Genomic DNA, 23,828 nt, shown 5'->3' with positions numbered 1-23,828 from the left:
AAGGTTTTGGCCTCCTTTTGCTCTCCCAGCAGGCGTACGTGAACCAAGAGGCAAATGTCAGATGCTTTGTTAATGGCCTTATTTAATCCTTAAAACCCTAGGAGGTGCAAATTTAGGCTCAGTGAAGTGTAGATTGCTGGAAACCTGAGTGGCAGTCTGCGAGTGGAGAATGAGCCTTGAACAGCATGCGTTCCAAACTGTGCGGGGCCACTATGTGTGAATTTTTTTTTTTTTTATGTTTATTTTTGAGAGCGAGCATGGTAGGGGCAGAGAGGTCACCGAGACTCCGAAGCAGCTCCAGGCTGAGCGGTCAGCACAGAGCCTGATGCGGGCCTCAGGCTCCCGAACTGTGAGATCCCGACCTGAGCCAAAGTCGGATGCTTAAGCAACTGAGACACCAGACGACCCTATGCAGATTTTAAAATTTTTTGTGTTAAAAAAATTTTTAATGTTTTATTTTTAGGAGAGAGAGTGTGAGCGGGGAGGGCAGAGAGACAGGTAGACAGAATTCGAAGCAGGCTCCACCCTCTGAGCTGTCAGCACAGAGCCTTTTTGGACCCCCGAACCATGAGATTATGACCTGAGCTGATATCCGATGCTTAACAGACCCAACCACCCAGATTGTTCAGACTGAACCACCCATGCAGATTGTTAAAGTAAGTGTATTGAGGGGCACCTGGGAGGTTCAGTTGGTTGAGCATCCGATTCTGGATTTCAGCTCAGGTCATAATCTCACGGTTCATAGGTTTGAGCCCCACATGGTGGGCTCTATACTGACAGCATGGAGCTTGCTTGGGATTCTCTCCCTCAAAATAAACTTTAAAAAAAAGCATATAGGACGTTTTTTAATGTTTTATTTATTTTTGAGAGAGAGACGGCGTGAGCAGGGGAGGGTCAGAGAGAGAGGGAGACACAGAATCCAAAGACAGGCTCCAGGCTCTGAGCTGTCAGCACAGAGCCCTAAGCACGGGGCTCTAACCCATGAACCGTGAGATCATGACCTGAGCCAAAGTTGGACACTTAACTGACTAAGCCACCCAGGCGCCCCTGGAAAATTTTTTTTGAGACGGTGACCTCTTTTGGCCATCTGGATATCTTTGGAAAAATGTCTATTCGTGTCTTCTGCCCATTTTTATTTGGATTTTTCACTTTTTGGGTGTTGAATTTGGTAAGTTCTTTATAGATTTTGGGTACTATCCCTTTAATTGGGTATGTTGTTTGCAAATATCTTCTCCCATTTAGTTGGTTGTCTTTTAGTTTTGTTGATTGTTTCCTTCATTGGCCAGAAGGTCTTTATCTTGATGAAGTCCCAATAGTTAATTTTTGCTTTTGTTTCCCTACCTTTGAAGATGTATCCAGTAAGAAGTTGCTTCAGCTGATGTCAAAGAGGTTACTGCCTGTTTTCTTCTCTAGGATTTTGGTGGTTTCTTGTCTCACAGTTAGGCCTATGATCCATTTTGAATTTGTTTTTGTGTAAGTAAGTGGTACAGGGGACACCTGGGTGGCTTAGTTAAGTGTCTGACTTCAGTTAAGGTAATGATCTCACGGCTCATGGGTTCCAGCTCCACATCGGGCTCTGTGCTGACAGCCTGGAGCCTGCTTCATATTCTTTCTGCCCCTCCCCCTACTCACCTTCTTTCTCTCAAAAATAAACATAAAAAGAGAAAAAAACGGTAGTTTCATTCTCCTGCATGTCACTGTCTAGTTTTCCCACATTATTTGTTGAAGAGACTTTCTTCCATTGGATATTCTTTCCTGCTTTGTCAAAGATGAGCTGGCCGTATAGATGTGGGTCCATTTCTGGGTTTTGTATTCTGTATTCTATTCCATTGATTTCTGTGTCTACGGTTGGGAACCAAGGATTAAATAGGATTAGAGTATGCGGAGTTGGAGAACAGGTTATTCTAGGCAGAGGGAGAAATATGAAGAGACAAAAAATGCGTGAGGCATTTTTGAAACAAGAAGGTGAATGAATACTGGGAAACCAGCTTGGACAGGCAGGGCGAGCACCGGGTTAAGAGGACTACAGATGATGGGTTTTGCCCCAGCAGTAATTCTGCCAGTTTGTTTTGACTCTTCAGTGTCTTTCAGCAGTAGCTTGTCGTCGTCACTGTAGAGATCTTTTAGTGCTTTAATTTTAAGCACTTTGTTTTTGGTGCTGTTTGTTGTAAGTATGGGATCATCTGTATTTTTCAGATACTTTGTTGTCAGTGTACAGAAATACTGCTGCTTTGGTGAGCATTGGTTTTATGTCCCGCAACTTTACAATGTCCATTAGCTACAACAGGTTTTGTTGGATCTTTAGAATTGTATTTATGAAAACGTGTGCAAATAGACTATTCTACTTACTCTGTTCCAATTCTGATGCCTCTTCCTTCTTTTTAACTGCTCTGGCTAGGACTGCTCATGCTGTGTGCACTACAGGTGACCCTGCCTGCCTTTTTTTTTTTTTTTTTTTGTTTATTTTTGAGAGAGAGAGATTGTGAGCAGGGGTAGGGCAGAATGAGAGGAGTCACAGAATATGAAGCAGGCTTCAGGTTCCGAGCTGTCAGCACAGAGCCCGATGTGGGGCTTTAGCTCATGACCCGAAAGATCATGACCTGAGCGGAAGTCAGATGCTTAACCAACTGAGCCCCCCCCAGCTGCCCCACCCCATCTTCCTTCTGATCCTGATGATAGCTGTGGACTTTATTATGTGGAAGGACATGCCTTCCAGATCTAATTTAAGGTTTCATCATGAACAGATGTTGAATTTTGTCATATACTTTCCTATGTGTAAAAAAACCCCCACCTGTGTGGTCGTAATCCATTAGTGTGGTGCAGCATGTTGGTCATGTGTCAGACCAGCCTCGCATCCCAGGGACACATCCCGGATGTCCCGGCAAGTGATCCTTTAAATGGGTTGAATTCTGTTTGCTAAAGATTTTTCCATTTGTATTCATTAGGGTGATACTGGCTTTTTAAAATGCGTTTGGGGGACACCTGGTGGAACATGTGATTCTTGATCTTGGGGTTGTGAGTTCAAGCCCTGCTTTCGGCATGGAGATTACTTTAAAAAAATGAATTTCTGAGTGTTCCCTCTTCTGTTTTTTGGGAGAGTTTGGGAAGGATTAGTATTAATTCTTCGGTAAAATTTACCAGTGAAGCCATCTGGTCCCGGTTTTTCGTCATGGGGGGAGATTTTTGATTAGCAAGTCAGTGTTGGTAGGATGTAGGTTTCTTTTGTTTTTCTTGCCTTCAGAGCTCATCTCCTTGGCAGGGACAGCTCCGAGTGCAGCCGACCTGCACTGGGCTCCTACTTCCGCACAGGAGCAGGGGCTCTGGTTGGGACCCGGGCGTTGCAGGTAGGATCATCCGCTCTCTCCAGACCCAAGTGCTGCCTGTCTCAAGACCTCCCCTCTTGTTTTCTTTAATGCTTATTTTTGAGAGAGAATCTCAAGCAGGCTCCGCACCAAGAGCCCCCCCACGGGGCTTAGTCACACGAACCATGAGATCATAAGCAGAACTGAAAGAGTTGGATGCTCAACTCGCTGAGCCACCCAGCGTCCGAAGCTCTCCCCTCTTCGGGGACAGGTTCCCGGTGGTCGACACCACACTGGGGGATTGTAGGTGCATGGGAGGCCCTTCAGCCTGTTGCTGGGCTGTACAGTAAGGCATTTGTAGCTGATGGGTACTGGGCACGGTCATTTCTTAATTTATATCACGAATTCACCTACTGTTCTAATTCTACCTACCAGCGTGAAGCAGGGGCACGGAAGAGTCCAGAGCAGCGGTTGTCCGAGGTTGGGGAGCCTCAGAACCCTGGGTGGCAGCGTTCAGACACAGACTCAGGAGGTCTCGGGCTTGGGTAAGATCGTGCACTTGTAACATGGTTCTCAGCCAACCACACTTAAATAGTGTCTTTATTTGGGGCTTTTCATTTCTCTCAAGTTTGTGGAAATGAAACAAAACCGCACACAGAAACCTCTTAGATGGAGAACAAAGTTTTATTCTAAAAATAGACCTTAGTAACAATGAAATACTAAAAGCTTGCCATTATAATAAGAACAAAGTAAAAAGAATTTGCTTTAAATTTTCCTCCTCAAAAATACAAAATTGTCATTGTAATACACTGCCAACTCTCATCTGTTTGGAAACTGTATCCGAGAATGAAAACAAGATCAAATAGTCACCGAAGTAAACACGATTAGGATATGAATTTATGCTTAGGGAAATAGTGGTTCATGTCACCTTCCCCCCCCCCCTTTTTTTTTTTTTGCAGATAACCAAAAAACCTGCTGCATCCAAATAATACTGGTATTTGAAAGTATCAGAGAGAAGACATTGTACACATTATTTCAACCTTTAAAGGCATATAATGACGTTTAGTACTTAAAAAGTGGTTTTACATCTTCAAAGTGCTATAGAAACAAGTATTCAGGAATAAAAGGTTCTGACCTCAAGTACTGAACTCTGGAGGAAGCAGGAAGATTTAAAAGGCCCCCATCGCTGTACAGTTTCACTGAAAGTCGTTTCAAGACCAGGTAGGCTCGTTGCGTGTTACTAACTCAGCCCCCGTCTGTCTTGCACTGCATGTGCCCCACCCCACTACCCACGCTCATCACCTCGGCGGGCCGCAATGCACAGTGACTAGGAGGGATTTTTCTGTATCAAAATTCTTGACCTCTGAAAGCCAAAAGCTGGTCACAAAAGTCACATCTTCTTCAGTGTAGACACAAGATCATTAGGACACCTTATTTCTGGATTGGCAGAAACTGGTTGTACTTAACTTTGGGTAGCCATACGTATGACTAAATGCCTTTCTTTGTCAAAACCTGACCCTGAGTTTTGACTGCTGTAATATAAACTATAAAATCGAACACCCCAAAATATGTTGACTAATACTGGTGTTCCAACAATACTGTGCTTTTTCTATTAGCAAAATACAGCCCCAAAGTGCCCCTCTACAGGAGAGGCCTGAAGAATAGTAAAAATTTCTTGTATTAACTTCCTAAGAATTTAATCAAATAAAAGGTTTTTTAGTATAAAAATGCTATTTCCCCAAATTGGAGTAAAATCAACAGTACACAAAAATACAGCATTTTCTTCCTGTAGGTTAGTAGCCTGAGTGGAGTACCCTCCCATCCCTGATCAACACAGCCTTCTAGAAGTCTAGAGAAGTCCCACTTCTTAGGGGGCTTACCTTAGCATGTTGACATTAAACCATCCTAGATACTGAAGGAAGCTCTCCATCCCTTAAAAAGATCCACTAAACCTACAAGTAACTGGCGCTTATGAAACAAAGCCATTTCTAATAGTGGCAATACTCTCACAGTGGCACATAACCCGACTACACCTTGACTACACTGTTACAATTTGCTGCAATGACACAGAGGAGAAAGACTGACTGACTGGCACTGGAAGGAGGACACAGACTCTGGGGGTGGGGACCACGTGTCTCGTTCTGAACCCAAGCACAGAGCTTTACAATTCTGCGGGAGACCTGGCTGACATGTAATTTCTGCTGTGTGGCTTTAGTGCTCAGGGTAGCACCGGCTCTGGGGAGCAGTGAAGGTCTGTGTCCCGGTCTGCACGCTCCAGTGGCACGTGAGTTACTCCCCCAGTGTGACCCAGGCCCCAGAAGCAAGAACAGCACTGTTTGTGTTCAAATTGCATTAACGGTATGCTGCAAATGCTCATTTAAAAACCCAACCCGAAGTCTCTTTACCTTTAGTAATCCTGAGGACTGTTTACATGTTTATATAGTACATTGTATGTTACACGCAGGATGTGTGTATACTCTTTCCAAGAATCGTCCAGATTCATCCGTAGGGCTGTCCTCATGTTCTGTTGGTCCTTGGCGTTCCTTAAATGATGGCATCGTGCTCATCACTGTAATCAAAAGTTACAATCACTTTGTTTTGTATTGTGTCAAAGCCGTTTGGTTCCTAGTTTTAAACAACTTCAAGATGCAGCATCAAAATTGTCATTTACGTAAGATTTGTTAAAGCGTCGGGTGTACCATGTGAAGGGTGCTGACGGCCCCTCAGACGTCTGCTCCGCCCCTTGTGGCTGTGTAGCTTCTCACTGGTTAGCTCTAGAGATCTAGAAAAACTAAGCACCCTCATTCCTTGAACATCCCTGAGTGGGGTGTTTACGTATCTCACTTCATCCCCACAGAAACCCTAAGTATGTACTGACTTTCTTTATTCACAATCCCATTCTGCAGAGGACCTGAAGCCACACAAGCATGGGGGAAGGGCCCAGAATGCTCTTCCTGCGCCAAACTCCACCTCCACACGCTTCTGTCCCAGCAGCTCACGGCCTGGGGAACGCCTCATCCGGCATTCTGTAAGAACCTCACCGCCTCAGAGCCGCTCCTGACTTCTATGCGCACTGTCACGTAGCACTAAGAAAAATGCACGCTGTCGTCCCGTGGACTGTAAGCTGTACCCTGACTTCAGAGATGCTCAAGTCCATGAGGTACTTTTTCTGGGGCTCTATCACCAGAGTCCAGGCACAGCCTCTCCCAGCAGTGGCTCTGAGCTCTCCCCGGGCCGGCGCCTGGGAGGCTCGGTTGAGCACCCAACTTCAGCTCAGGTCATGATCTCACAGTTTGTGGGTGTGAGCCCCGCATGGGGCTCTGTGCTGACAGCTAGTTCAGACCCTGGAGCCTGTCTTCATATTATGTCTCCTTGTCTCTCTGCCCCTCCCCTGCTCATGCGGTCTTTCTCTCTTTCTGAAAAATAAACATTTAAAAAAAAAAAAAAAACTTGGTCCTAGGGAAATTTGCACCCACGACGAGGGTTTGACTAAGATGGATTTTCCTGTTGTGCTTTCTAAAAATTCTATTTGCCCTCTGTTAACATAGTTCCCGGAGAGCAGCTGCCCGCAGGTGGGCTCGCAAGTGGGCTCCCGGGAAGCCCAGGGCCTGCCGGCAACCAACCGTCCCCGGCAAGAAACCTCTACCTTGCAGAGCGGGGGGAGGGGGGAGTAAGCGTGAGCAGCCATTCAAATAAGAACGGGGAGGAATGGGAAACAAACATCTGATTCTAACCTGCGGGGTTTTGTGAAGATTGACGAAGCAAACTGTGAAGCTGACACGCTGTGTGGTTTAGGCAGTTTAAAACAGAAACAGCACCTTTAATTGCTTTACAGCCTCATTTACATCAGTAAACACTGATACTATTAAATGAGTGGCATTTAAACTGGCAAAATTTACCAAGAACATATGATAAAAATTTCTAGAAACAGGGGCGCCTGGGTGGCTTAGTCGGTTAAGCGTCCGACTTTCGCTTAGGTCATGATCTCGTGGTTCGTGGGTTCGAGCCCCGCGTCGGGCTCTGTGCTGACTGCCGGCTCGGAGCCTGGAGCTGCTTCACATTCTGTGACTCCCTCTCTCTCTGACCCTCCCCTGCTCACGCTGTCTCTCTCTCTCCTACAAATAAATAAAACATAAAAAAGTTTCTAGAAACATAGAGTGGTTATCAAAAACTGCTTTGAGGTTAACTCTGTTTCCTTCAGGTAGTTCTTCCTCTAGGAGTTGATCTAAAGAATGTTTCTGAATATGCTTTTAATCTGGCAAAAAACACCTTGATAATCTGAAAGCGAGTTTGCTAAAGCCAGTTTTGTTTTTTTTAGTTCTATGAGAAATATTTTCATACTGTAACCTGTCCTGTTTTACTTTGTTAAATCAGTTCCCAGTGTGTGTGACTTAAAGAATTTTTGGAAAAAGTTGTCCTTCTGTGGTATTTATGATACATTAAAAATCAACTGGCTCTTGTACTCTAGTAAAAGCCATGACCCTTCCGGACAACATAAGACCCACACAGTCCTGGAAACCGTGAACATGACAAGGTCTGTTAAGTCACTGGATGCAAGAACTTAAAAATGAGACCATCAGGATTTCTTTAAAACCACGTTTCCACCAAGGATGTTGCCGTAGCGCTACCGACGAGCGCCAGACATCCCCTCTGGAGACGGTTACAGGTGCGGGGACAGGGGGGCGCCGGGAAACAGGACGCTGGCATAGCACGCGCATCCGTTTTTGTTTGCACTAACAATCACCAGCCTGTACGTCAACAGCGCGCTCCGGGCACAGAGGTTAGTGTGGACAGCCCCCTTCCAGTGTTGTGTCGTGAGGGTGAAGGAAATCCAAACTCACATGGTTCTGTACCGAATGCCTCTTCGTGAATAGTATGTTTTGCATCCAAAGTACAGGATTGACAGAATTCCCAGCGTTAATACGATGCCACCGAGAAAGCTGCCAACGTCAAATTTTGATCCTGGGTTTTCTTTAGAATTGATAGTTGCTGTCACTAGGAAAAAACAAAAAGGCACGCTTTAGTGGTTGTCAAAAACATTACAATAAGCTGCCACTCGAATTCCTATCCAAGAAAGCAGAGTGGGGGAGGTGCTCCCCGCCAGCCTCCTGTCCGCTGGCCCTGGGCCTTGGGTCCCTTGAGCGGATGGAGCCCTCCCCACCCCAGGCTGCAAGCTAACACCTGAGGGTGTTTGTGCTGGGGGACCCCGACCTCCACCCCCTCCCCGGCCCTGGACTGCACCGTTTGGGGACTGTTTCCTTATTCGTCCTCATAAGAGCTTGTGTCTTAACCAGGGGGTCTGGGCCCATCTGCACGAGGGCTTCTAACCGGAAGTTCTCCTTTCAACAGACTGGTTTTATCACATCAGGAGCCCTGGTGACCACAGCTGCGGGAATAAGACTTCAGGGTAGCACACACGGAAGTACGCAGACCACCCCACGAAGCCTGTGGTCTGTGCTGGCCTCCGCGCGGACCTGAACTTGGAAAACCTTGAAGGGAAAATGCCAAGGTTCTGAATTCATGGTTTCACATTCTATCTTAAACAAGTGCAGGAACTGAGGTGCGCTGGCGGACACCACACGTTGGCTGCACCTGGCGCACCCAGGGGCCACGGCCAGAGTGACCGCGCTGTGGGTGTGGAGGCTCTGCCCAGTGTGCAGTCAGGACACGTGCTCCGACCACGCGAAGTACGATCCCAGGACACGTCCCTCCTCCAGTCACGAGGCCTAAGCTGGAAACCCGCTTCCTACAGGGACGAGGGGAGTAGCACCTGCCCCACTAATTTCTGTATAAACGACAGGCTGTCCGCATCTCGCACAGGGCGTCTGACACCTGCTCTGAGCACAGAAACTGGTCAGCTCTTGTGCGTACTTGTCACTGGTGAAGACACCGAGGTGGCCGAATGGTTGTGGGCGGTGCTCATCGTCGACGGCACATGGGACACGCTGTGGGACACGTGGGTGGTGAAGGTCGTATTCGTGGATGCCTCCCGGGTTGTCACTCTGGATGCTGTTTTGGGCATCGAGGTGCTGACGGCGTCTGTCCTGGGGACTTGGGAAGGGGTGGACATGTTGGGGTTTGTGTTTGGGGACGCACCCATGTGGCTGGAGGTCACCGCGGTGGCGTTCCCTGCAAGAAAGAGACATCAACACGTCACGTCTCTATGAGGCTCCTTGGCGACACGGCCTGCTGAGCGCGCATCTCCGCGAAGGGAGTTTAGAGGACAGGGACAGCCTCACAGGCACATGCACACAGGAGGGCGCACCCCCTCACTGTGGGGCCGGGCTGCGAGCCTGTCTGGGGTGAGGACACCCCCATGGCTGGAGGCTCCAGCCACCCCTGCCTCCCGCGGGCCCCCGATACCCCCTGAGGTGGAGGCCTTCACGAGGAGGAGCAGGCACAGATCGGGTCACTACTGCCGCAGCACCTGCACTGAAATTCCTCTCATCTCCCCTGCGGGCACGTGTACACAGAGCACGGGGCCCAGCTAGGTCCTCGTCACCCACGTACCCGCTGCCAGGGACAGAGACGTTCCCTTCTCTCTGCCCCTTTGCACGGACATGCTGACCTCGGGCTCACCGGTGCTGCTGTGCCGCGGGGCCATTGTCTCCGCCTCTCCCCCTGGACGTGCACACTCCTCCCCGGGGAGGGCGGCTCGGGGCCCAGGGTGTCCCGCTCTGTCACTGCCAGAGGGGACCGCACTGGACGGGGGCACCCTCGCCTCCAGATTGCTGGACTTCTCCAAAGACTTCCAACCACCGAAGGCTCGTCAGTCTGCTTGCGAGTACCTCTCCCGAGTGCAGGTCCCGGCCCTGTGCCGCCTCCACGCGTTACCCAGTTTTTTGAAAAGGCCAAAGGATTACTTGTGAGCTATGGAGACCGCTAACTCAGCGATGCCCGCAGGGGACGCACGTGTGAGAACTCGCGCTACGCTGAATGCTCTGCGCACAGAACACGCTTTGGGACTGAAACGCTCTTGTTTTAACCTGTGCGCACGCGCTCTCCTGGCGCCGCCGAGTGTGGACGCGCCAGCGTTTACTTCCTGTCTTCGAACAGCACCATCTGTGCAGAGTCTAGGCACAGGGCCACACACCGCCTGCCCCGCCCCCGCCCAATACCTCCGGGACGTGGTGCCAAGTCACAGGATCAGAGACAGGCGCAGCGGCTCAAGTTTACCCAAGTAAGAAAATCCAACCAGGAGCAGCCAAACATTTCTGCAAATGGACACGACAGGCGGGGAGGTTTTGTCACTGCTCTGATGCCCGCAAGTGGCACTGTGGTCCCAGGAAGCGAGCGAGGAGCTCCCGTTGCGGCGCCCTGGCCTGCACGAGTGCAGGTCCTCCGGTCCCCAGCCCCCTGCGACAGAAGCTGTGCGGGTGTGGGCGGCACGTGGGGTGGGACGGGCTTGCGAGGCACATGTCTCCAGGCCCAGAGGAAGTCCTGGGACGTGAGACGCCACACTGCGAGCGCACTTATGCATTCCCAAGTCGCCGAGGGCAAACGTTAGAGGTCGTCACAAGGGACAAACACAGGACTGCTGGGTGCCCAAGCTGGGACTCCCTGCGTGGGGGGGTCGTTTTGCAAACCACACAAATGTTGACTCGTGCTGCACAGCCATGACTACTATGTGTCACCTGCATCTCAAAGTACTGAAACAAGATGCGGTCAGAGCACAAATGGCTGTTCTCGGGCATGTGGTGGCTGTGTGTCCGTCCACTCACCCCTCTGCTCAGGAAGGAACAGAGGAGAATGCCATCCTGGCTTCACACCACGCTGGGGAGACTTCAGGGGAGCAGCCCCTGGATTTGTGGGGACACAGACTGAGGAGCTCTGGCCTGATGAGGGGGCTGTCCGTCCTGCCGGTGAAGGTTAGAAGGCTGAGCTGGGTGTAGACTGTTCACACGGACAGCAAAGGTGTGTGTTTCCCACACATCTGGCCCGCACCACGCAGCCCCCAGGCTCTGCACACTGGAAGAATTAATATTGCTAAAAAATCCATTCTATCGAAAGCTATCCGTAACTCAATGCAATCCCAATCAAAATTCCAATGGCATGTTTCACACAAGTAGGAAATCCTGAAATTTGTATGGAACAAAAGACCTCAAATACCCAAAGTAATCTTGACCAAAAAAAAAAAAAAAAAGCTGGAGACATCATTTTTAAACTATATTCCAAGTCTGTACTAATCTAGGCAGTATATATTGGCATAAAAACAGACATATAGATCAATAGCACAGAAGGACCAGAAATTAACTGACTACAGGTGCTTGGGTTTATTTCTAACAAACAATCCAAGAATATACAATGGGGAAAACAGTGTCTTCCACAAATGATGGCTGGCGAGCAAAGCCATTATCTTATACCACACACAAAAATTAACTGAAATGGATTAAGGACTTTTTGTTTAATGTTTTTATTTATTTTTGAGAGAGAGAGAGAGACAGCATGAGCAGGGGAGGGTCAGAGAGAGGAGGAGACACCGAATCCAAAGACAGGCTCCAGGATCTGAGCTAGCTGTTAGCACAGAGACTGACGTGGGGCTCGAACCCACAAACTGTGAAATCATGACCTGAGCTGAAGTCGGATGCTTAACTGACTGAGCCACCCAGGCACCCCTGATTAAGGACCTAAATTTTAAGACTTAAGCCACAAAAGTCCTAGCAGAAAACATAGGCAGTGCACTCTCTGACATCAGTCACAACTTTTGTGTTTTTTTGATTTGACACCAAAAAGCAAAGGCAACAAAAAAGCAAAAAAACCACAAATGAGATGGCAACAAACTAAAAAGCACAGCAAAGGAAACCATCAGCAAAACAAAATGGCAACCTCTGGAATAAGAAGATATTTGCAAATCATTAGACAAGGAGTTAATATTCAAAATACATAAAGAAGACATTCAACTAAACAGTAAAACAATCCTATTTAAAAAAATAGAGGATCTAAGGAGACATTTTTCCATAGACATAAAGATGACCAACAGATATGGAAAAAAATGCTCATCATTGCTCATCATCAGGGAAATACAAATCAAAACTCACACCTGTCAGGCTAAAATTAACAACATAAGAAACAACAAGTGTTAGCAAGGATATGGAGAACATACTGTTGGTGGGAATGCAAACTGGTGTAGTCACTCTGGAAAACAATATGGAGGTTCCTCAAAATATTAAAAATACCAGGGCACCTGGGTGGCTCAGTCAGTTGAGCCTCTGACTTTGGCTCAGGTCATGATCTCACAGTTCATGAGTTCAAGCCGCACATCAGGTTCTCTGCTGACAGTGCAGAGCCTGCCTCAGACCCTCTCTACCCCATCTCTCAAAAGTAAAACCTAAAAAAATTAAGAAAAAAAAGCATGATCCAGAAATTCCATTTTCTCGTTACCTATCCTAAGATAACAAAAACGCTAATGTGAAACCATATATGCTGCCATATTTATTGTGGCATTAACTACAATAGCCAAGATAAGGGGGCAACTTAAGTGTCCACTGATAAGTGAAAAGAAAAATAAGATGTGTATATATACAGAATACTCTTTGGCAATTAAAAAACATCTTGCCATCTGTGACCGTACGGGAGTATGCCATGTGAAGTAAGTGAGAGAAAGACAAACACTGTATGATTTCACTTATATGTGAAATTAAAACAAGCTCACAGACATGAAACATTGGTGGTTCCAAGAGGAGGGGTGGGGTTGGGGATAGAGGGGAGCAAAATGCAGGAAGAGGGTCAAAGGTACAAACGCCCAGTTACACAGTCGGGGGAGCGTGAGGCACAGCAGGGTGCCTATAGTTAAAAATACCATATTGCATTCTTGAAAGGTGATAAGAGTAAATCCTAAGAAAGTTTTTTCTTATGATGAGAACTTCTAACTACAGATGGTGGCAAAAGTTAACCACACTCATTGCAGTCATTTCGCTACACAAATACCGAGTCATTACTTTGTACACCTGCAGCTAATGTTTACTGACTATACCTCAAAAAACAGTGATGACACTGTAAATAATCATATGCAATAATCTCTAAGACAAAAGTCATAACCAGAAATGTTTTAAGAAAGGACATTTCACAGGGTACCTGGGCGGCTCAGGTATTAAGTGTCCCACTCTTGACTTTGGCTCAGGCCATTATCTCTTGGTTTGTGGGTTTGAGCCCCATGTTGGGCTCTTTACTGAGCTTGGAACCTGCTCGGGAATCTCAATCTCTCTCAATCTCTCTCTCAAAACAAATAAACATTTAAGAAGAGAGGAATGTGCCACTTCAATGCACCTACCAGAAAGGAGTCTAGGTTCACACTGACTTCTGGGGTCAAGGTCAGCCCAGCAAACAGAGATCACCCCTTCCTGGGATGCAGACAGTTAATTCCGCGGGAAGAAATTTAAGAACTCCCAAAGGCCAGAGTCCAAAGTCTGCTTTCCGAGGCTCCCTTCAGGGGAGTGCTCGTGCACACCCGGAGCACGAAGCCGGGCGCACCCCGCTTGGCCTGAGCTCTGCTGAAACCAGCATCTCAGGGTGCTGTTCCATGTACGCACCTCATTCTAAGTTCGTGCCTTCTAGGGCTTCTTCAGTGTTCATGTCGTCATTCTTAAAAATTAAAGTATACATCTCACTAAGACACCCCACTTCATTCCTACATGATTTCAATCCCCAGCGGATCACGGGCAGCGAGCACCCTGTGTGCCAGGGACTGAGATGCGGTACCTAATACACGCCCCGGCCCTCCGGTACCGCCCTGGCGGGAGGAAAGCGGCAGCTGGTCAGCCTCACACGGTGAGCTCTCAAAATCAATGAGCAAAGTGCGGGCTGAAGCCGAATCCAGCTAAAGCCAGCGATTATTTGAGTCTACAAGCCCGTTTACTCCACTTACTATGGAGTAAACACACACGTTTGCGGGCTGCCTGTTTCACAGAACACGTGTGAATTGGTACAAGTGACGTGAGAAGGTGTTGCAGGGCACTTCAGCTGGTGTGTCGTAGTGGACGTGTATCCTCTGGTCCTCAAGTACAGCGCGGTGACACACGCCACAGGACAGACGTGAGGAGAGCGGGCGTTCAAGTGTGAAGGCAGGAGGGCATGGCGAGGAGGGCTGTTCTGGGGGGACGTGGTGCAGGGTCGTTGGGTGGGGGGGCGCGAGAAGACAGCATGTGCACACCCGACCCAGGAGGGCTCCCTGACGGTACCACGCGTGTCTCCACAAGCGCCCCCTGTTCTGGCTGGAGGGGAGCCGGGTGAGGAGACGCCAGGCCAGGGGGCAGGAGGCGAGGCCTGTCGTGGAGACCTGAGCTGCGGGCGGCCGTGGGGACGCTGGGCATGAAGGCAGGGGTGCGGAGGGCCTCAGGAAGGGCCCCCCGATGACACACCCGCCGCGCACCACGGTACGAGGACGTTAACGCCCCGTTGGAGACCTCGCGCGTGACGCTCAGCCAGCTCGGGCTTGCAGGCCACACGGGCCGGCCCAGCACCTGTTTCTTGAGTGAAGTTTCAGTGGAACGTGGCCACCTGTTTGCTTGCTGTCCACGCTGCTGCCACGTGGGGACAGAGCGGAGCAGGGCTGGGAGAGAGGCCAAGTGGCTCTGCAACCACAGATCTTTCCCGTGGCTCATCGTGAGAACAAGTTTGGCGGTCCGGTGAGGTTAGCAGTCCGTGGAGACTCTAAGGGAGGAGCTCAGGGTTTCCGCCACAGAGCACGCAGTCATCGTGGCCACCGCGCGGCCCCTCGGGCATCGGGCGCACATGCTTACGGGAGCAGAACCCCCCAGCACGAGCTGTCTGGGCCCTTCGGGAGTGGCAGGGGGCTGCGTGTCTGGTCGCGGGGGTCCCCGGGTCCATCTGCCGGGGCGGGGGGGGGAGACACCAGTACATCAGCACAGACACGGGGCACGCCCAGAAGTGATCGCTGTGCTCTCACGACGGCTCAAGAGTGGGTCTCACTCGGGCAGAACCACCGCTGGAAACGGACAGAAGGAACCCCCCCCCCCAACGCTTGCTCTAACAGGAAGCACCACCTCCTTGCTCCCACAGGCCCATGTTAGGAAGAAGCAAGTTAAACGGAGACCAGAGGTGGGGATGGGGCAAGAGACGGGCCTGCCTCCCCCAAGGGCAGCACTCCTCGCCTGCGCCGCCTGCAGCGGCCCGCACGGCTCCGAGGCAGGCGAGGACCGTGGGCGGAAGAGGAAAAACGGGGCTGGAGGCCTGTCTGCTCGTGGGGGAGACGCTGGTGGGAAAGGCCTCTAAGATATGGGTCCACATTTTATTGAAATCTTTTACATGTTTATTTGATGGGGGGGAAGCGGCAGACAGAGAGGGGGGCACAGAACTTGAAGCAGCTCCAGGCTCTGAGCTGTCAGCACGGAGCCCAATGCGGGGCTCCAACTCAAGAACCGTGAGATCATGACCTGAGCCGAAGTCGGATGCTTGACCGACTGAGCTCCTCCGGCGCCCCGGGACGGGCACACATTTTAGATGGACTCTACTTACTCAAAGTAAAGGATCTATGATTTAGAGAAAGTGTTGCTCTTAAAACGGGGTGCACAGTGATCCAAGACCAACCACGCCCACCAGCACAAGGGCCCCCCACAGTGGCTGTGAGCGGGACACGCAGGAGTTCCCTACCAGGACAAGGTTTTACGTCCAGCGCCTCGTTCAAGAACTTGGGACCCAGAGAGGACAGTCCCGCACTGGCGGGGAATGACGTCCACCCGTTCAGCAGTGTCCACACCGCCCTGTATTAGCCCCCGGGTGTGGATGTTCCAGCAAGTTCCAGCGGAGCTGAGCTCTTCTCCGGAGGCTGCTGGTGGAACCAGGTCCCCGAGCCTGTGGCTCCGAGGCCCTGCTCTGCTCCAGGGGCCTCCACATTCCTATGGCCCCTCCACCGGCAAAGCCAGCACCAAAACGCCCCCCTCACACCTCCAACTCTCCGGCCCTGGCTATGGTCACAAACACCTGGTGGCTTTGTCAGGCCACCTGACCACGTGCCGCAAGGTCCACTGGTTAGTAACCCTAATCGCATCTGCAAGACCCTTTCTCCCAGGGAATGAGGGCTCAACGTCCCCACAAGAGAAGGAATTACACAGGGTGAGCACGTCAGTGGGGACCAGCCCGTAAATGCCCACCACAGGGCTCTGGCGAAGGCGATCTCGCTGTGTGCATCTGGCTCAACGACCCCCGGCTGTCGGGGGCGAGAGGGCGTCACGGCCTCTCCCTGAACGAGGAGCACAGCAGTCAGGCCAACGGGGCCAGTGGAGCCTCCGGGCGCTACAGTCCGCTCCCGGCAGGCCTGCAGCTGAGAGCCGCGCTTGCTCGTGTCCCGCACAGCCACTTGGTGGCCGCCAGCAGCCTACTGTGAACTCAGGAGACCCCGTCCCGCGTGCATGCGGACATGGGGTTGATCCAGCGGCGTAAGCACGACGGCCCCCTGCCCAAGGCTGCGGTGGGGGTGAGGCTGCACATGGTCCTTGGGCGACAAGTCACCCACCCAGACAGTGGCGTCCACCATCGCAGCCTTGACTACCCCAGATGACCAAGCATCCGGTCCCCAGAGAGCGGCCGCTCACCTCCCCTCTCTGTCCATTCGGTCGTGCACATTGCCAGAGGGGCTCACTGGGGTTCCACCCGAACGGGGGGACAGATTCAGGGGCAGAGCTGGTCACCTACGACAGAATGGACGTATTTGCCAACAGAGTAGATGCGTTTGGTATAAAGACGGGGCTGCCTTGCCGGTCCGTGCCCCTGAGAGGTAGAGTTCTCACCTCCGCCGTCGGCTCTGTCCACTCCCCTGGGCCTGGAGTAGCTTTTCTGGATTAACTGGAAAACGTGCACAAGGTCACTGGCCTAACACCCGTGTGTCCTGCTGACCCCTCGCTACCCCGTCCTGCCTGCCCTCTGCCCTGAGAAGGGCGCTGGGCGCTGACTGAGGCCCCCTTGGCTCCGTGGCGCCAGCTCTGCTCCACGGAAAGGAAGTTCCATTTGCTAATGTGTTTTATTCCTCCTTGCCCATGTTAGCCTGTGTGACTCACATGACTAGAAGGACATGGCCCTTTACGGTTTGGGGACAGACCCGACCCGGAATGAGCTCAGTCAACAGGCATCTGTCCGCCCCTCACGTACGTACTGGATAAACAAACAGTATTCACTGCAAGCCAGACACAGTTCTAAGCACTCCATCAACGCGAGCCATTTTCATAGCCACTCTTGGAGGCAGGTGCTGTGGTCATCCCCACTCTGCAGGTGCAACTGAGGCAGGCAGGGGTTCAGTGTGGGCTCTAACCAGCGAGAGATGCCAGGGTTTGAACTTGGGCAGGTGGCCCAAGACTGTTCTCAGTCACTGTGTTTGGCAACCACTCAAGAAGAGCAGTGCAGGCGAGTCGGGGAGCTTTGTTCAGGGACAGTGACTGCACCGTCGCCGCCCTGCTGCCTTCAACAAGCGCTGGCTGAGAACATGCCAGAACAGACACTCGACAGAACAAGCGGCGCTCTCGGAGCTGCCCTGCATGTTTAACACAACCCAGCTGGGCGCGTACCCGACAGTCCCGCTGCCCCACGTCCTACAAGCCTACACGCAGGACCCGCCACCAGTGCGTCTCCGTCGTCAACACACCCGACACTCACAACTGCTCACGCCCTGTACTGTCTCGTCGTCCCCCCACAGCTAAAATGTGTGAGCAAATAGGTCTCGAGTATTCTGAAATTCCACGATTAGAGCGATTCTTTGCAACCTCAGAAGTCTGTGCAGGCGGTGCTGTCATTCGGTCATGAAGATTTATGGTCTAAACACGGAGAAGCAGCGAGTGTGAAGGGCAGCTGCCAAAGAACGTGCTCATCAACCAGCTCAAAGCGCCACAAGGAGACACTCAGCAAAACAACCTGCTCAAACGTCAGCAAAAACACAACCCCAGAGATGACAACCATACGCTCCAGTATCCATTAGCAAACGATTTTATTTCACTGAGAAAATATTTAATAGTGAGCATTTTTTTCTTGCAAGACTAAAGAAGAACGTAAGCTGTGCGGTCACTAAAGATCTGTTTGTTTAAGTGCTGGGAGAGCTCTGGGAACCCGGGCGGCAGGAGCCTGGGGGAGTCAACGCCACTCGCGTACACAGGCTTGCTCCCCGCGGTCTGCAGGCGAGAACGCAGGCCCAAACGTTAGGGGAACGTCCCAAGTCGCTGCAGGGGGCGCGGAGCAGATCTTCACAGGGTCCCCCGACTCCAAGCCCAGTGGCCTTTTCATGTGTTGCTCACGGTCTCCTGGTGCAGATTCACTGTACATACCTTAGGTGTTTCATCACTCACCACCTTCACCGCACTAAACCACTCTATCAATAAACAAGTATTGGTACTTAACACCTTAAGTTGAAGCTAAAGTAAGAGCATCTCTGCGGCGCCGGGGTGACTCAGTCGGTTACGTCCTGTGTGGGGCTCTGTACTGACAGCTTGGAGCCTGTTTGGGATTCACCCTCTCCCCCTCTCTCTGTCTCTACCGTGCTCATTCCATCTCAAAATTAAAAAAAAACACAGATTTTTAAAAATTTACATTCTAAAGACTTAATTTTTTAAGCAAAAAAAAAAAGATAAGTTACTAATTTTACTTTGGAGCGATACAATATTATCACACGCTCAAGTTTTATGAGTAACTTCGCCCTGGAGGTATTTTTCTGTCCCCCCTTTCCATACGCAACATTCCGTTCATCAATCGTGCCCATGTTGCGACCTGCCCCTCTGCCTTCTTCCTCACAGTATTTGGCTTTATCGCGAGAGTTGTTTCACGGCGCTGCGTCCACACGCGTGATGACGTAACGACGACCTCCCAGGCTCGCGCGCCCTCAGGCTCCTCCCCGGGCCTTCCCTGGGCGCTGACCCGCCCCCGCCCCCGGCCTTCCCTGGGCGCTGACCCGCCCCCCCGCGGCCGGGAACCCAGCTGTCCAGGCGCACGCGGCACGCGGGCCAAGGGGCGTGTGCCCCGCACTCGTTAAAGAAAACACGCACCGATGAGGGCAGGACCAAGAAGATCACGGTGTGTCCGTTCTGTGAAACGTAACATCCACACACGGGGATGTGATTAACGCAGGTCCGCGGGTCGGACCCCTCTGCGAGCGAGTCCTAACCCACTTCCCTGATGGAGGCCTCACGCGGCGCGGGGAGAGCGGGCGGCTCTGGGCTCTCAGGCGAGGCCTTAGGCGACAGCTTCCGCCCGGCGCCCCTGTCGTGAAGGCGGGAAGCGGCCCGGGAGGAACGGAGGCCCGGGGGGGTGGGGGGACAGCGGACTCCCCTGCCCTCCCGCCGGAAGCTCCGCAGCACGGGCGGTGCTAGTGCTCAGTCCCGACCACCGAGCCGGAGTGTCCGCACCGCGTTCGGGGCCCCCTCNACAGCTTGGAGCCTGTTTGGGATTCACCCTCTCCCCCTCTCTCTGTCTCTACCGTGCTCATTCCATCTCAAAATTAAAAAAAAACACAGATTTTTAAAAATTTACATTCTAAAGACTTAATTTTTTAAGCAAAAAAAAAAAGATAAGTTACTAATTTTACTTTGGAGCGATACAATATTATCACACGCTCAAGTTTTATGAGTAACTTCGCCCTGGAGGTATTTTTCTGTCCCCCCTTTCCATACGCAACATTCCGTTCATCAATCGTGCCCATGTTGCGACCTGCCCCTCTGCCTTCTTCCTCACAGTATTTGGCTTTATCGCGAGAGTTGTTTCACGGCGCTGCGTCCACACGCGTGATGACGTAACGACGACCTCCCAGGCTCGCGCGCCCTCAGGCTCCTCCCCGGGCCTTCCCTGGGCGCTGACCCGCCCCCGCCCCCGGCCTTCCCTGGGCGCTGACCCGCCCCCCCGCGGCCGGGAACCCAGCTGTCCAGGCGCACGCGGCACGCGGGCCAAGGGGCGTGTGCCCCGCACTCGTTAAAGAAAACACGCACCGATGAGGGCAGGACCAAGAAGATCACGGTGTGTCCGTTCTGTGAAACGTAACATCCACACACGGGGATGTGATTAACGCAGGTCCGCGGGTCGGACCCCTCTGCGAGCGAGTCCTAACCCACTTCCCTGATGGAGGCCTCACGCGGCGCGGGGAGAGCGGGCGGCTCTGGGCTCTCAGGCGAGGCCTTAGGCGACAGCTTCCGCCCGGCGCCCCTGTCGTGAAGGCGGGAAGCGGCCCGGGAGGAACGGAGGCCCGGGGGGGTGGGGGGACAGCGGACTCCCCTGCCCTCCCGCCGGAAGCTCCGCAGCACGGGCGGTGCTAGTGCTCAGTCCCGACCACCGAGCCGGAGTGTCCGCACCGCGTTCGGGGCCCCCTCGCACAGCCGACTCACCCCGTACCCACACAGCGACACCGGAGTTTTAGAGCAAGCTGACAACAGCGCCTGTAACCCGTTTGGCGTATTCACACCGGTAATATTTCTTTTTCTTCTAAGGTTTATTTTTGAGAGAGACAGAGTGTGAGCAGGGGAGGCGCAGAGAGGGGGAGACACACACAGAATCCGAAGCAGGCTCCAGGCCATCGGCACAGAGCGCGATGTGGGTCTCGAACCCATTAACTGTTAGGTCGTGAGCTGAGCCGAAGTCCTGCTCACCTGACTGAGCCCCCCCAGGCGCCCACACCAGTGACATTTCTAGGGAATTGCTGGAGGGGAAGAACCGGGGGACCGGATTCTTAGACTTTACGTGCTTTGGGCTGAGAGAGCAAGGACATCCGCATTACCTTCTACAGTTTTTGCAAGCCCTCCAGTGACAAGAGAGAAAGAAAAAGGCTTGCATCGAACGAGATTATACCAACTCTCGGCCCCTATAACTTTAGACCCGCTAACAAGTGCCTGCGGATTCAAGCCGCAGACTGAGAGGCGAGGGCCCCGGGAGGGCGGCCTGACGCCAAGGCCAGGCCAGCGGCTCCAACAACATGCGACCCACTCGAGTGCAGGAACGATGACCCCGTGTATCTAGAAGCCCTGAGGCCGTGACTACACACAGTAAGCGGCTTATAAGCATCCCACGGACGATATTCTATTTCATCCCACAGCGAACTGGAGACACATTCAAGCATTGTTCCCGCCACCTGACAGCCGGGGCGATGCCAGCGAGGGGAGCCGGGACCCCCAGGACCCCCAGTCCCCGAGGAGACCCAGAGAACGGGGGGGGGGGGGGCTCGCAGACGCGCCGTCCTGCTCTACTCTGACGGCGCTCACGTTCACGGGCAGCACGTCGGCTCAGACCGGTTCCGCAAACCCCGGAGGCGAAGTGCAGCCGTGGGCGCGAGGCCGGTCGGGACGCACTGACGGCACCCTTAGGCGTCTGCCCGAGCCCTGCGGAGGTGGCCGCGGTCACCCCTCCGGCGCTCAAACGGCCGCACACTTTCCAACCGCGTACCCGCCTCTAAAATAGGGACACGCTCCCGATCTCACCCAGGTATTGTGCGACTTCGGGCACAGGTGATTACCTGCACCGAGCCCGGCCTGAGCGCCCAGGGGTCACCATGGTCACGACCTCCATCCCCGCAGGGAACGCGCGCACCGACAAGGCCCGGACCTTCTCTGCGGCAGGGACCCACCTCCTGACCGCTGAGCTCCCCTCCTCTCCCAGTGCCGCGCCCAGTCCAGGGGCCACCTCCTTCCAGACCCGCTACCTGGAAGCCACCTCTCCCCGTTCCACGTGCTCCCGGTGGGTCCGCACTTCGCATGCTCACCTTTCAGTAGAACGATTTTTGTCCTGCCTTAGTTACACGTCAAGCATCCTAAGGCCACCACCTCCGGCAGGTCCCGGCTCCGCCCCCTCCCACACCCCGCCCCCATCCCACACCCCGTCCAGCGGTCAGGTCAGGTCCCCGGCTCCGCCCCCTTCCCCAGACCCCGCCCAGAGGTCAGGTCAGGTGCCAGGCTCCAGCCCCTTCCCACACCCCGCCCCCATCTCACACCTGGCCCAGCGCTCAGGTCAGGTCCCCGGCTCCGCCCCCTTCCCACACCCCGTCCAGCGCACAGACCACGCAGCCAGGGACTGTCTCAGGCTTATCAGGGGCCGCACAAGCCCCAGGTGGCTTGGATGCAGGACCAGCCGGGTTCCTGCACCCGACGGCATCTGAGGACCTGCAGTGACCTCTGAGAGCGCGGACCCCCCTCTTGACCGCTGTGCGTGCGCCAGAACAAGAGCCAGCACTTACACAGCAGGTACACGAACAGTCCCTCACGTAATCCTCACCACAACCCATGAAGTAGTACAGAGGGAAACTGAGGCACACACGGGTCAGGTCACATTGCAATTCTTTTGCTTTCAATTATGTAAGAAAAAGGCCACTGGAAACTCAAACCAGTCAATAGGAACCAATAATCCAAAGATTGTGGGGGTGCCTGGGGGTTAAGCTCCAATTTCGGCTCAGGACATGATCTCACAGTTTGCGGGTCCGAGCTCTGCATCAGGCTCTGCTGACAGCACTGAGCCTGCCTGGGACCCTCTGTCCCGCCTCCTCTTTGCCCCTCCCCCACCTGTGTGTGTGTGTTCACTTGCTCTCTTTCTCAAAAATAAACATTTAAAAAATAAATGCTCTCGTGAACTGAGAGGTTCCCACACATCGCCATACTCTTCACAGTTTGCTTCATCAATCTCACAAAACCCCGCAGGTTAGAATCAATCAGATGTTTGTTTCTCATTCCTCCCCAGATGTTTGTTTCTCATTCCTCCCCATTCTTATCTTAATGGCTGCTCACGCTTATTCCCTGACCCCCCCCCCCCCCCCCCCCCGTAGAGGTTTCTTGCCCAGATCTGAGGAGAAGGTTGGGGGCCTGCAGGCCCTGGGCTTCCCGGGAGCCCACCTGCAGGCAGCTGCTCTCAGGGAACTGAGCTCTCAGGGTACTCCCCACCCAGTCTACGGGCTCAGCGAAGGGCTGCGTGGTGCTCCTGAGCTCACGAAGGAACAATCACACAGCTGGGCATCGGGGGTGCTTAACACACAGACGGAGAAATCCTAGGACTAAGGGACTAAGGCAAAGGGGGTTTTCTGCCGACATCGTTTCTCAAATCTGGTGGTCTCCCCGGAACTATGCCCCCAGGGGTCCCTTGGGGACTGCAGGACATTTGCTGTAGGCCACGAGCCGCGCACCGTCTAGATGAGATCCGCACCATCCATTTCTAAGCAGCAGGGGCGGATGTCCGGTTTCCTGGAGCAGGCGCCCCGGCCGGCGGGGGGCCGGGGGGGCTCCACAGGGACCTTCCGTCTCCACCCCGCCCCGCGTCAGCCGCTGGAGGGGCCCTTCCCGTCTGGCAAAAGCAGTGCCTTATTTCGGGGTCTCCTGGCTCTGGCACCAGCCAGTCCGCCGTGAGTTTCTCATGACCACGAGGTGTGACTGGGAAAAGGTCAAGGACCCCGTGTGGTGATCTGTCATGAGCCCATCATATTCCTCGTACATGGGAGCTGCGTGTTCTTTCACTCAAGGAGAAAAGAGGTTCTCATCAAGAAAGAGGTAGTCAACAAGGTCCACACATTAAAGACATTAGAAATTCACCCTTTTACTTAAAAATACGTGTACAACTCCTTTTCCTAAA

General features: G+C 52.7%; 1 protein-coding gene across 1 annotated transcript in view; it reads right to left on the bottom strand.

The window, feature by feature from the left end:
* Nucleotides 1-4,244: 4,244 nt before the first annotated feature.
* The window catches only part of TMEM123 (transmembrane protein 123), a 44,329-nt gene continuing 24,745 nt past the window's right edge, over nucleotides 4,245-23,828 (bottom strand). The window contains exons 3-5 of the mRNA XM_039216549.1: nucleotides 9,174-9,431; nucleotides 8,144-8,297; nucleotides 4,245-5,871 (exon numbers count right to left, since the gene is read on the bottom strand). Coding sequence (XP_039072480.1) covers nucleotides 5,847-5,871; nucleotides 8,144-8,297; nucleotides 9,174-9,431 — 437 coding nt within the window. The 3' untranslated portion in view covers nucleotides 4,245-5,846. The remainder of the gene's footprint in view (nucleotides 5,872-8,143; nucleotides 8,298-9,173; nucleotides 9,432-23,828) is intronic.

The sequence above is a fragment of the Hyaena hyaena genome, unplaced genomic scaffold, assembly GCF_003009895.1.
Source record: "Hyaena hyaena isolate Hyena2069 unplaced genomic scaffold, ASM300989v1 scaffold_638, whole genome shotgun sequence".
Taxonomy (NCBI): domain Eukaryota; kingdom Metazoa; phylum Chordata; class Mammalia; order Carnivora; family Hyaenidae; genus Hyaena; species Hyaena hyaena.
Note: the sequence above shows the minus strand (reverse complement) of the source record. Positions and strands in the feature narration are given on the sequence as shown.